We start from the raw sequence: 13,336 nt of genomic DNA, 5'->3' as shown, positions 1-13,336 counted from the left end.
ACCGGGTGTGCGTAAAAGCCATAATAGTTTTTCAAACCTTCTGTGTCACTCCAAATCATTAAATCCTTCAAACTCTTCGTCCTCCGTGTCACTTACAAACAAAGCCGCTAATGATGCCGGTGGTACGTGGGGCCCTTCGTCATCTTCGTCATCCCGTGATCAATCTTTGTCCTTTTTGTAAACAACCGCGCTGCTGACGTCACTTGAAATTCAAATTACAGTAGTCCCTTGCTACATCGCGGTTCGTTTATCGTGGTTTCACTTTTTTTTTCTCCTTTTTTCTTCAAAATATTTGAAAAAATTCACATATAAGTCGCTCCTCGGTATAAATCGCCCCTCCCCCCCCACCCAAAGTATGAAAAAAAACGCGACTTATAGTCTGAAAATTATGGTAATCGTTAGTCAGAATTTTACATACTATAAAATGTGTTTGTCTTAAAGCAATTTGGGAAACCCCAGATAATGTAATGTCTTTTGAATTTTTTCATTGTTTTCTTGACATTGTTTGAGTTAATTAGAGACACACCCGTGGATGTAGTTGAAGGCCCACCTGAAGCAGTGCTACTTTGTGTAACATCATGTAAAAGTCAAAACAAATCAGCCAGAACATCAGGAAGTGGACTTTCATGTACATGTTTGGTTCATCATTGGGTGCAATTTTCACATGCTTGGAGTTGTCATATTCATATGAAAATATGAATACAATGGAAACTGAAGAAATAGAAATCATTTTAGTAATCCTAGTTGACCTATGACAAGAAATGTTTTGTCGATTCCAGATCAGACAGTGGAGGACGTATGAATATGTGTGTCTTGTAGTAGTATATAAACTTTGGATTTCAGCTGTAGGAATTTGTTTCAAAACTCAGGCAATCATTTAGAAGGTTGATTAAAGCACATTTTGTTGAAGGTCATTGTGTTGTTTTTCAGCTTTACTACGCAAGCAACACACTGCTGAGCTACACTTGGGAGACTTTCTAGTATTCCTAAGGAGAGTAGTGTCCTCAAAAGCCATCCAGTCCAAGATGGCCTCCCCAAAATGGACTGAAGTGTTGCTTAATATTGCCGCACAGAAATGCTGCTCTGGTAAGATCATGTTATTCAGTGGTATGGGAGTTGGCCTGACATTTACATTCTTTACATTCTTTGAATTGTAGGGGTGCCTTTGGTTGGGAACCTAAGAACCCGGCTTTTAGCGCTCCATGTTTTGGAAGCTGTCTTACCTGCATGTGAGGCCAATATGGAGGATGAACAAATGACACAGGTATACAAGTCCACGAGTATTGGTAATAGGCAATGGGAAGCAGAATGATTACTCTCTCTATCTTAAACATGTACTATTTTGTTTTTACTCATTCCTCACTCACTTCTTGACAATGTTGATTATTTAACGGAAACTGAATGAGGATGTATTGAAATTTTAGGGTTAGGATTAGCAAGGATGGATGCTGAGTTTGTATGCTCTAAAATATTTAAAACGCACACTGACTTGATAATATTCTCTTCCAGGTCGTTGAGCGGCTATTCTCACTGTTGTCTGACTGCATGTGGGAAGCTCCCATTGCTCAAGCCCGGCACGCCGTCCAAATAAAAGAAAAAATACATGAACTAAAATTGCAGGTTGGAAAGAAAGAACGTTATTTCCGTAAAATGAGTCAATGTCTATTTGTGGCCCTGACGTACATCTAATTGATAGGGAGAGGCTGAAGAAGAAGAGGAAAACCTTCCCATCCAAGAAGTGTCCTTTGACCCAGAGAAGGCTCAGTGTTGTGTGGTGGAAAATGGACAAGGGCTGACACATGGTAGTGGGGGTAAAGGCTATGGCTTGGCCTCCACTGGAATCTCTTCTGGTTGCTACCACTGGAAGGTACAATGCTATGATTTGCCCTCATTTCTATTAATATGAAAAGAGTAGAAAATTTATTAGACCACCAGCCAATATGTAATGTATAACACATGTGCAACTCATTTTTGTAATTATCACACTTGTATATTGAACCAAAATTACACCTGTAGTGCTAAAATATTATTGTAGTTATTAAATTTTTAAATATTTAAATGAATAAAATATCCCAAATTGTTATTTGCATTCATGAGCAGACAAAAGGTTTGTGGTCAAACTTGAACTTTGCATAGAAGCCTTGTAAATCGGCTCAAATTTGGGTACCGTATTTTCCGTACTCTAAGGCGCACCGGACTATAAGGCGCACCGGACTATAAGGCGCACCTTCAATGAATGGCCCATTTTAAAACTTTGTCCTTATATAAGGCGCACCGGACTATAAGGCGCACCATTAATGCATCATGTCAGATTTTTAATCCAAATCAAATCATTCTCCATTTTATCTTTTTTATTTCAACTTCAGACGCAACAAATTACTTTATAATCACAAAATAATGATCCATAGTCTTTTTGATTCATGATTCATAGTCTTCAGCGGGCCACTTATGATTGATTTCATGACACAATGCTTCGGGCCAGTTTAAATTTAGGAATTTGGTCCATATATACGGCGCACTGTCGGCCTTTGAGAAAATTTTAGGTTTTTAGGTGCGCCTTATAGTCCGTAAAATACGGTATACAAACTAAGTGCACCAGCACACAGCAGCACTTCCCATCTCACCAGTGATCGACAAAAATAATTTTCATTAGCTTCCTGCTCCATTCAAAATGAACAGACTGAATAACTTGAGTTATTTAACTATTAATAAAATGATTAAACATAATGTGAGGAATTCTTATGTTCTATGAAACGGTGGGTGGCTCAATTGTAGACATTGTTGTGTGCCATTTTGCACAAGATCGAACAATATAATGATATTGCAAAATTGGCTTTGGATCCCGTCCTCAACGTGCATCAGAAACAAAATTCAAAGTAAATTTGATTTTACTGGTAGGGGTAGGAGTTTTAGTCACGTGTGTATTACCATTGTTATTTGAATGGCATAGCTACACAACAGCGTTGTCGCCATGTCAACACATTTGCGACAAGCACAAGAGAAGAATGCTTGTGTTAACATTAACAGCGTAAACTAGATTTCCATATCATAAATTACATCCGCAACTTTCCAAGCTCTTCAGGGGGGTGAGTGTGTGTATGTCTGGGGGTGGGGGTCCTATGTTTATTCAAACAACAATAGTACGGCATTTCTAGCAAGATCAGAAGGGCTTCAAGAGTTGGTACGTAGGGTCCATAAAGGTGAATTAAATTTTAAATTACTCCTAAGAAGGCCACATCAATATACATTTGAATCAATCAACAGATAGTCAGCCTTGTCTGATAGTCATTTTAATCTGAATACTGTAGAAACTGCAATCAATTACTATAGTTACAGTGTTTGATTTTGTGATTGAATGTTTCGCATTAATCAAAACTGTTTTATTATTCGGTGCCTCTTTGGATTGATTGTTGCTCTTATTTTCCCATAGTTTTACATTGTGAAGGAGAATCGGGGCAATGAGGGCACGTGCGTCGGTGTTTCACGATGGCCCGTGCATGACTTCAACCACCGCACCACATCAGATATGTGGCTATATCGAGCATACAGTGGAAACCTCTATCACAATGGCGAACAAACCATGACTCTTAGCAGCTTTACCCAGGGAGACTTCATCACCTGTGTCCTTGACATGGAGGCTAGAACCATCTCGTTTGGGAAGAATGGAGAGGTAAGAGCTGGACATGGGTTGTACTGGCTTTAAAAACGCAAATATTTACAAGTGTCAGCTTTAATTTATTCAGTAATTTATTTAGTAATTGATTGCAACATATCTGCAATAAAATGTATCACCTAGGCACAGGTTGACATACTATAAACAAAGGTGGACAATTTACAGAGTTTTGCCACAACCCTAACCCCCCACACACACATATCCACGTACACCCCCCCCCCCAACCCCCCTAACCCTAACCCTAACCCCCCCCCCCCCCCCCCCACCCCCACCCACACACACACACACACACAAACACATTAGGCCTGTGTTTTTGTGGTCCCCAGCGTCAGTCTCCTCCAGCAATAGAGAATGACACTTAGTACGCGACATGCTGGCGTCAGTGTACTTGCTCTGGTCCATTGCATTCTCCGCTTCTGCTGTGCTGGTTCAGAAGCTTGTGCTAGTGCTTGACCTGCTAACATCACCTGCGGTATTTGGGACCGAGAGGTTTACAGTACAGCACAGGCAGCTTCCTTTACCTGTCGAGACCAATACAAAAAAGGAGCAGCAGATTTAGAATATTTATATTATATATATATTTGTTAAACTACAGCGTAGACAATGACATTTGTAATATCTTTTTGGAGTTGATGTTTATCAGATTTAAAGAAAGCTTACTGCACAGGTGTCAAACTCAAGGCCCGGGGGCCAGATACGGCCCGCCACATAATTTTATGTGGCCCGCGAAGACAAATTGTGTGTCATTACGAGAATTGCAAATTGTCTTCTGTCAGGTTTAATTCGCTGACTGAATAACTGTTAGAGAAAAGCATCAGCGGACAAAACACAAGTGAGACGGAAGATTGAGTCTTAACTTGTACAAGGAGGGCAGTACAGACAGTTAACAACCATCGCACTACCTCTGAAGATCTGTCTGCCTCCTTGCTCTTTTTATTTGGGGTCGCCCTACCCACAAAGTGAAACAAAAGCCTCTAAGGGAGGGGGAGCGTATGGGCTTTGTTTCGTAAACATAAAAAACGCAAGGTGATATACTTAAATGGCAACAGGATGAGGTGTCAAGAGTTCAGCAACCCCTCAGGCAGGAACCCAGAAGCATGTTTAACGCTCCATTAAGATCGCGTGGTTGCGGTGACAGCCACTCGTCGCCTCTCGATGTATGATAGACGAGTGGGCCTCTCGGGGGCCTCTCGATGTATGATAGATGGGTGGTTGCGGTGACAACCACTCATCGCCTCTCGATGTACGATAGACGCTTCATTGAAAGTATGGGGCAAGGTGCAGCTTTTCTTTGCAGCTGCATCCTGCTGGCCCAGTTGTAACCTCTCACCTCTCCTGTGGTAAGAACATAAGAACAGCAAGGCAAAACAGCAAGCACGTACTCGGCGTACCATTGTGGTAAGCCATCATGGTTATATAGTAATATTGCAGTAAAGCATAATATAAGAGCGTATGAAAAGCATGATATAAGAGAACGCATGATAACATATATGTACACATTTTTCTAACATCTTCACTTTTAATAATATATATTTTTTTAAATATTTGACCAGTTTTTACTCATCTGATTTGAAAACAAGTTATTTGTCAGTTTGTTTTATAGCTTTTACTGTGTATAATATGAAGTGCTCATACATTTATTTGGGTTGACAGTCATAATGGCCCTCCGAAAGAAGCTAGGACTACAATGCCGCCCGCGAAAAAATGAGTTTGACACCCTTGGCTGACTGTATTAGTTCTGGAAAATCAATGAAATGATTAACTTACTCATGCAAATGCATAAGGAATGCATAAAATAACTGTGTATTTCTCCCTAACTGCTAATATGTGATTCCACAGGAACCCAAGTTAGCCTTTGAGGATGTGGACGCCACAGAACTATTTCCCTGTGTGATGTTCTACAGCAGTAACCCAGGGGAAAAGGTAAGAGAAAAAAAGTGCACCGCACAAGAGAAAAGTGATGTGTTTCACTGAGCACTAAATTATTACATACCTGATGATTAAATGTTTCCCAATATAATTTTGGTTTCCATGACCAAATTTGCCTATGTAGTTTGTTAGTTGGGGAAGTCAGGCTTGGAATTGGTTCTGATAAAGATAGTTTAGGTGTTTCTCTCATGTGTGCAATGAGAAAGCAAATAGTCGCTTGCCTCAGTGTCTGTTATTGATATAGTTGTTTTATAAAGGCAAGTGTATATTTTCTGATCTTACACTGTGCAATCCTTCTAGGTTAAGATCTGTGACATGCAGATGCGGGGTACACCTCGAGACCTTTTGCCCGGAGACCCAGTTTGTAGCCCGATGGCCACCGTCCTGGCAGAGGCCACAACACAGTTAATACGAATCTTACACCGCACTAATGACTGGACGCATCGAATTAACAAATCCATGGTTGAACGTCTTCAAAAAATCAAGCCTTGCTTCAGAGAGACAGCATGTGCCTCTGCTAGCAGTAGTGGTCAGAGGCTGAAAAAGAGTCGCTCAGTGCAGAGTCGCGAAGAGCATGACACCCAGCGAGAAAGTCACGAAACACCTATTAGGAATGAGGAAGAAAGGGGGCGCCACGGACGACAACATGGCTTAGGCGAGCTTTCGGAGCACCTCTTGACGACTCTCTGCACTGAGGTATGGCCAGTGTTGGCCGTAATCGGGGGTGCGGATGCAGGTCTCCGTGTTGGTGGACGATGTGTTCACAAGCAGACGGGACGGCATGCAACTTTGCTTGGAGTGGTAAAAGAAGGCAGCACCTCAGCCAAGGTACAGTGGGATGAGGCTGAGATCACCATCAGGTATTGTATTATTTATTTAAGTATGTATGATTATTTTGAGTTACATAAAAGATAGTAATTTGTTAGGATATGTTAAGGATGGGCATGGTCAAGTGTTAGCAGAATTAGGAGCGATCAAGCTAAAATTCTCATTGAAAGGGCTATTTTCTTCAAATTGCTATATATCTTGATACATTGGATGCAGACCGAGTATGGCAGCAACTGGCAGAGGGGTACCTAACACAGACCTGATTTTGAGATAAAAACTTTTGCCGTTCATTTATACAATAGCATTGTTTTGGTGAAGAATGAAAGTTTTGAAAATGATCTCCAAATGGATGTTTTATTGTAAAGAAAATCACATTATCATTCTCTTCTAAACTATGAACATTTTCTAAAATGGAGAACGTGCCCAGGCTGACCACATGCTTAAGTCGATTCAAAAGTGGTGGTTTATTGTGATCAATGGAGAAACATTACTCAAATTATTTTCCAAGTTAAAAGTAAGAGACCAAAGTTTGTTGCAAGGCCATTTCAAATTAAAAATATATTTTCATTGTACAGCATATATGTTGTATAAAACGTATAATGTAGACTGGAAGTAGGTGAATATAATCAGATTTCCCAGCCGTTTTCATTTTCACAACTTTAGTACCGTATTTTTCGCACCAAAAGGCGCACTGGATTATAAGGCGCACCCTCATTGAATTTTTTATTTTAGAAATTATTTCATATATAGGGCGCACCGGATTAAAAGGCGCATAAAATAGAAGCTATACTGCAACAAACTGAGGTTGACTAGGGTTGCGGTATGCATCCACTAGCCAATAACCAATGAGCCCTCTGTAAACAATCACGTTTTTCAAACAATCTCTTATAAAATGATCAGAACTGACTAAAGTTCGATCTAACACTGGTACTGCTTACCTATGTTTCCCTTCCATATCGATCCGTAACTTTACGCGAAACATTAACAGAGTAGCCTATTTTGACATGAAATAGCCTTGTGCATATAGCAGCTATTATTATAGCATTAGCCACCCGCAAACTCCCATGAGCCTCAGCTCGCAGACCCCCATGAGCCTCAGCAAAGTGTAAACAATCGCGTTTCTCAAACGATCTCCTATAAAATGATCGGAACTGACTAAAGTTTGATCTAACACATTGGTACTGCTTACCTATGTTTCCCTTCCATATCAATCCGTAAATTTACTCGAAACATTAACGGAGCAGCCTATTTTGAAATGAAATAGCCTCGCGGGTACAACAGCTATTCGGTGACGCCCCCTGACCACAGTTGCCGTAATGTTGGGAAGCGATGCGACCTTGTAATTTACTAGTCGTACTAAAACGTACTGAAACATTTTGGCAGAGCACTGTGTACAACCAGTATGGATCAACAAATTCATCAATTGATCCATATATAAGGCGCTCTGCATTATAAGGCGCACTGTGGTTTTTTGAGTAAAATGTAAGTTTTTAAGTGCGCCTAATAGTGCGGAAAATACGGTAGTTTTCGAAGCAGGTAGCTGTTACAGGACTGCATTTGAGAACAGTTTATTGCCTGTAGTAAAGTTTTGTATTAGTGTGCTTGTGCAACTTAATGGAATGATGTGTATCACAAAGCTCTGGCGCCGTGGCTCAGTGGTAGAGTGTTGGCCTCTCAACTCTAAGGTTGAAGGGTTGATCCTCAACCCTGGTGACCATGTCGAAGTGTCCTTGAGCACTGAATCTCAATTTGCTCCCAGTGTGGACCTGGCAGCACCTTGTATGGCAACAGCCTTCCATTAGTGTATGAATGAGTGGGTGAATGTGAGGCATTGTAAAGCACTTTGGGCACCCTGTGGTGTAGATAAAAGCGCTATATAAGTGCAGTCCATTTACCATTTAGAAAGCAGTTTGTCTAATTTTTGATTGTGCAAATTACATCGTTGTGGCCGGTTAGTTTATATTTTACTTGTTCTGCTTATTTAGTAAATCACATGATTAGTTTGACCTTAATGCCCATCTTTAATGTTTTGTAACTACAGGGATCTTGACAAGTGCAGTATATGCCCTGTTGAAATAATTGCATGTTTATTGGTTAAAGAAAAAAATATTACACAATAGTAGTGACATCTATATATAGTAACACCATGGATTTTTAAAATAATATTTTTGTGTGTTTTATTCTGTCAAGCTGCTTCTTGTCATATCCTATGTGCATGAGATTTCCACTTTTTACCCTTTCACGTCATTAATAATCTATTGTTTTACATGCATGTCTCGTGGCACACTTTGTTCCCAACCCAGGCATTATTTTCCCATCCCTCCAAATTTTCTCTCTGGCCCTTTTCTTCGCTTTCCTTTTCCTTCCTTTGTCTGTTTTAATTCTTGACTCACGTCATTAAAGCTTCTAAATTTTCTGGTCGCCTAGTGACACGCCGTTGTACAACCTGGAACCCTGTGAGCCTTTGCCCTTCGACGTCACACGTTTCCGTGGCCTCACAGCCTCGCTCCTTTTGGATATCACATACCTTACCAGCATCCATGAGGACACAGCTGCTAAGCTCAGTGCACGGCGCCACGAAAAGAAGCATCGCAATGCACACTCAACAGGGCATGAGCCGACCAGTAGTGAAGACAAAGCAGACAATGAAGTGACCAACCATAATGAACTAAGGGACAATGTTGGCACTGGATCTGGAGCAGTTCCAAATACTGTTACCTGTGATCTGCGTGTGTCTCATAGTCTGGATGAAGTCAAGGCACATGTGGCACCCAAGTCAGAGTCTGACATTTCCTCAGCTGGTGGTGGTGGAGTAGGCGGAAACGACACTCTTTTTCATGCTCCCGTTGAGGGGAACAGGAAGAAAGGCCACGAGCATGGATCCCGCAGTCATGAGCCCTATCCCACTTTTACTGCCACCCAATCGGAGATCCATGCGGTTCAGCTTTCCTATCTGTACCTGGGAGCTATGAAGACCCTCAGTGTGCTGCTTAGCTGCAGCAAGTATGCTGAGCTTCTGCTTATACCAAAGGTACTCATAATACAGCAACTGTAATTTAGATTTTGATTGATAAAAGAATTCGTTTAGTAAAATCACTGTCATCTGGTAAGCTTAGTTGTGTAAGAAAATTAGTTTGAAAGACAAGTAAATACAGTTTGCCTTCATTTCAAATGTGACTTTTGCTCCCTGACTCCTATTCTGATTTCAAATCAGTGATATCACTCAAACCTGTTATCTCCCTTAAGGTGTTACCAGAATCCACTGGGCACAATGCTGATGTTAATGCCAACGGCAGTGCAAGCACAACTGCAACATCTCCAATATGCCAAGAAGAAGTGGAGATGAGGGCTGCTCTTCAATTTCTCATGCGTCATATGGTGAAGCGGGCAGTCTTGCGCTCCCCCATCAAGCGTGCTCTTGGGCTGTCAGACCTAGAGAGGGCACAGGCCATGATCTACAAGCTTGTGGTCAATGGACTGCTGGAGGAATCCAATGGGGCAAAGGCTAAACCTGGTGAGAAAATTAAAAACAATATTATATGTAAAAGAAAAAAAATCATGTGCATATATACCGTAGTTTTCGGACTTTAAATCGCTCCGGATTATAAATCGCACCAACCATAAAATGCTTAATAAAGAAGAAAAAATATATATAAGTCGCACTGGAGTATAATTCGCATTTTGGGGGAAATTGATTTGATAAAATCCAACAGACATGTCATCTTGAAAGGCAAGTTAAAATAAAAATAGAATAGGCAACAACAGGCTGAACGGTACGGTATGCTAACGTTACATAAACACATAATCAAGGAACTTAGAACGTGCCTGACATTACATATTAAGAGTTATTCAAATAACTATAGCATAAATAACATGCTAACAAGTTTATCGACCCATTTGCGTCACTCCAAATCATTAAATCCAACGAAATGTTCATCCTCTGTGTCACTTATAAACTACTCCGCTAACCTCGGAAGTAGAAGATGGAGTGCTTCCTCTTCTATGTGGCTTACAGCAGACTCACCGTCAGTTGCAGTTCCAATTATTCCACAGGCCCAGAGCGCCCTCATGAGGTTTAGTGTGAAAATAACGTGAAATAATATAATGTGTGAATAATTTTACACATAAGTCGCTCCTGAGTATAAGTCGCACCCCCGGCCAAACTATGAAAAAACTGTGACTTATAGTCCGGAAAATACGGTAACCATGTATGCAAAATGCATTAGGTAAAAAACAACACAAAAACAAAATGTATAGATTTTTTTTTGTTATATTTGCAAAACATCTGCTATTTTCTGCCACCTCAGTTAGACTGATGTCGATCTAACTTTTTTTTTTGTATTGCCACTGCTTTAATTTTGTCTACAATTGTTGTGCAAATACTCTAAATAACTGGCATATTTCATTTTGTTTGTTTTAGGTGTGCGAATTGAGCCAGAAAGTGAAGGCGAGGGTGTAGAGGGTGAACAGTTGGTACAGACCCCAGTCACCACCAGCCCCTCTGCCTCTAGTACCACCTCCTTCATGAGCTCCTCTTTAGAGGACACCACCACTGCAACCACACCTGTCACGGACACTGAAACTGTCCCTGCCTCAGAGTCTCCAGGCGTCATGCCCCTCAGCCTTCTCAGGTTAGGTCATATGCTGTGCACATTAGTCATTTTACAAGTCTTAGCAGGATTTCAAAAATAATGACCTTGGATTTTGAATGTTATAATATGACAGATGTCAGTCCATCATTCTTGATATGCCTTTTAGTACTGCGCAGAACCAATATTCTGTTCTGTGACAGTCTATCCCTTATTTTGGTCAGGGCTTCCTTACCTGTATGGGCTGGATCCTTATTAATCCATATATATAACTTAGAATAGGAAATCTAATAGAATTTTTCCAAAGTACCCAATTCCTGGTTGTAGACGAGCCGCCCTCTGGCTGTCGCCGAAGTCATAAAAATATAGTTTAAAATAACCATAATAGTGTTTGCCAACACTGCTTAGCCGTATTACAATTTCATATGTACTAATAGATGCATTTTTGATTATTAACGACAACAATTTTCACGAGCAAGCAGAATCAGAATGATAGCAACAAATGAGTTCTGGTATATTGAGGAATGTTTTTAATTTTATTCATGAAATTGTGGTGATTTTCTGTTGGCACAGACAAATGTTCTCCAGCTACCCAACAACCACCTTAGTTCCAGCTCGGCGGGCACAAACACCCCCAGTGTCATCTCTACCAACATCCCCTTCTGATGATATTGGTCGCAGGCAGAGTCTCACTTCCCCAGACTCACAGCCCAACAGACCGCAAAACAGGTCTGGTACCTGTAAGTATACCATACTTACCTTGCCTGACAATGTCATCGGCCCGGTTCTGATCATCGATGCCGATACCATGAGTGTGATCGGCCCATCGTGATTACGTAGATTAGATGGAAACATTTTCAATTTTAGAACTGCTAATTTATCTCAAAGGGATACTAAGAAAGTTAATATTTTGTCTATAATGAATTTGATAACTTCATTATTTTTCAGATAAACTTTTTTTTTTTAATACGGCTGACGTCCAAAATGGTGGTACGGGAATGGGAGTCATTCTGAACGGGGGCATGGCGGGATAGGAGTCTTTTACTGGGAAAGGGCAGGAATTTTTTTCTCTTTTACTATGATCCCAGATGGGACTTTCCAGGATTTTTTTTCTGTGGGAGTGGGATGAGACAGGAGTGCAAATCCACTCATGTCACCCTTGCGGTCCTCGCGCAAAACACACGTTATTAAGTCATAAGAATGTCACTCATCATATTTGTATGTTTGTGTTATTACCAGGAGTTGAATGTGTCATGTTTACACTCATTTATGTCACTTTTGATTTGTAGTTTGTTTGTTTTAAACAAATGACAAAATTAGTTTGTCATTAATTGCTTGTTAACAATGAAAAGCTTGCCATTAAGGCACAATTAAAATTTTTAACTGAATGAGAGCCCTAATATTGATATTTCTTTACTATATTTTACTCACTAACCATGGCTCTTTATTGCCTTAGCTCTGTCAGACCCGAGCAGCAGGCTGTCAACATCTCCACCACCTCCCGCAATTGCTGTACCCTTACTGGAGATGGGCTTCTCCCTACGCCAAATCACCAAAGCTTTGGAAGCAACTGGTCCGTCTCTACTAAATTAGCACTATTTATTTTACATAGAATCACAGTCATTAAAGACCAGCAGAGTAACCATGATTTTTAAAAATCCAAATTAGATTGTGATATGTTGAATGGTTAGATGTCTCTTCTTTTCCAGGTGCAAGAGGAGAAGCAGATGCCCAAAACATCACAGTGCTAGCAATGTGGATGATAGAACATCCTGGTACAGATGACGGGCATGATGAGCCTAACACAAGAGGCAGTGGTGGTGGTGTGTCTGACTCCCTGTGTTCAGGTGCAACAGCATCTACTGGAGGAAAGTCTCGGGACAGAAACACCTATGTTTCTTCACCTGGAGACATTGCTGATGTTTCCGAAATGGAGGAGGGCTTTAGTGAGAGGTACAACTGCATTGAAATGCATAATCTGTTGTGTGTTGTAATTGGATGTATACTGAAATGAATTTTGTGGTAGTCAAGAGTTGTCCTCCCCTACCTGTGAAAAAGTATAATAACTGATCAATGTTTAAATGCTAATCTGTTTCTGCGCACCGTAGTCCAGAGGGACAAGAGCAGGATAATGCTCTTAATGCCTCTAGTGGCGTTTCCCTGAGAGGACGTTCTGCTGTTTCCAGGAAGCACCACTTTGACCTGGCTGCACGCAGACTGTTTGCCCGTGCTGGTGAGAATTAGACATCTTTACAGTGATTAAAATCAGAATCTGAACGGAGAGCCCGCTTCCTGAAACCACTTGAATTGTCTCCAC

The 13,336-nt window shown here is 40.8% G+C and overlaps 1 protein-coding gene across 7 annotated transcripts in view; it reads left to right on the top strand.

Annotated features, from left to right (window-relative positions):
- herc1 (HECT and RLD domain containing E3 ubiquitin protein ligase family member 1) overlaps positions 1 to 13,336 on the top strand; it is an 81,197-nt gene that overhangs the window by 41,780 nt on the left and 26,081 nt on the right. For 5 of the 7 annotated variants that reach the window (XM_037248284.1, XM_037248283.1, XM_037248285.1 and 2 more), the window contains exons 31-44: positions 931 to 1,086; positions 1,158 to 1,264; positions 1,510 to 1,620; positions 1,697 to 1,867; positions 3,431 to 3,670; positions 5,513 to 5,596; positions 5,903 to 6,462; positions 8,858 to 9,461; positions 9,677 to 9,944; positions 10,851 to 11,061; positions 11,593 to 11,759; positions 12,476 to 12,592; positions 12,729 to 12,972; positions 13,128 to 13,252. In XM_037248284.1, the coding sequence (XP_037104179.1) occupies positions 931 to 1,086; positions 1,158 to 1,264; positions 1,510 to 1,620; positions 1,697 to 1,867; positions 3,431 to 3,670; positions 5,513 to 5,596; positions 5,903 to 6,462; positions 8,858 to 9,461; positions 9,677 to 9,944; positions 10,851 to 11,061; positions 11,593 to 11,759; positions 12,476 to 12,592; positions 12,729 to 12,972; positions 13,128 to 13,252 (3,165 nt within the window). The remainder of the gene's footprint in view (positions 1 to 930; positions 1,087 to 1,157; positions 1,265 to 1,509; positions 1,621 to 1,696; positions 1,868 to 3,430; positions 3,671 to 5,512; positions 5,597 to 5,902; positions 6,463 to 8,857; positions 9,462 to 9,676; positions 9,945 to 10,850; positions 11,062 to 11,592; positions 11,760 to 12,475; positions 12,593 to 12,728; positions 12,973 to 13,127; positions 13,253 to 13,336) is intronic. The other 2 variants (XM_037248286.1, XM_037248287.1) reach the window with 2 other exon arrangements.

The sequence above is a fragment of the Syngnathus acus genome, chromosome 3 (assembly GCF_901709675.1).
Source record: "Syngnathus acus chromosome 3, fSynAcu1.2, whole genome shotgun sequence".
NCBI lineage: Eukaryota > Metazoa > Chordata > Actinopteri > Syngnathiformes > Syngnathidae > Syngnathus > Syngnathus acus.
Note: the sequence above shows the minus strand (reverse complement) of the source record. Positions and strands in the feature narration are given on the sequence as shown.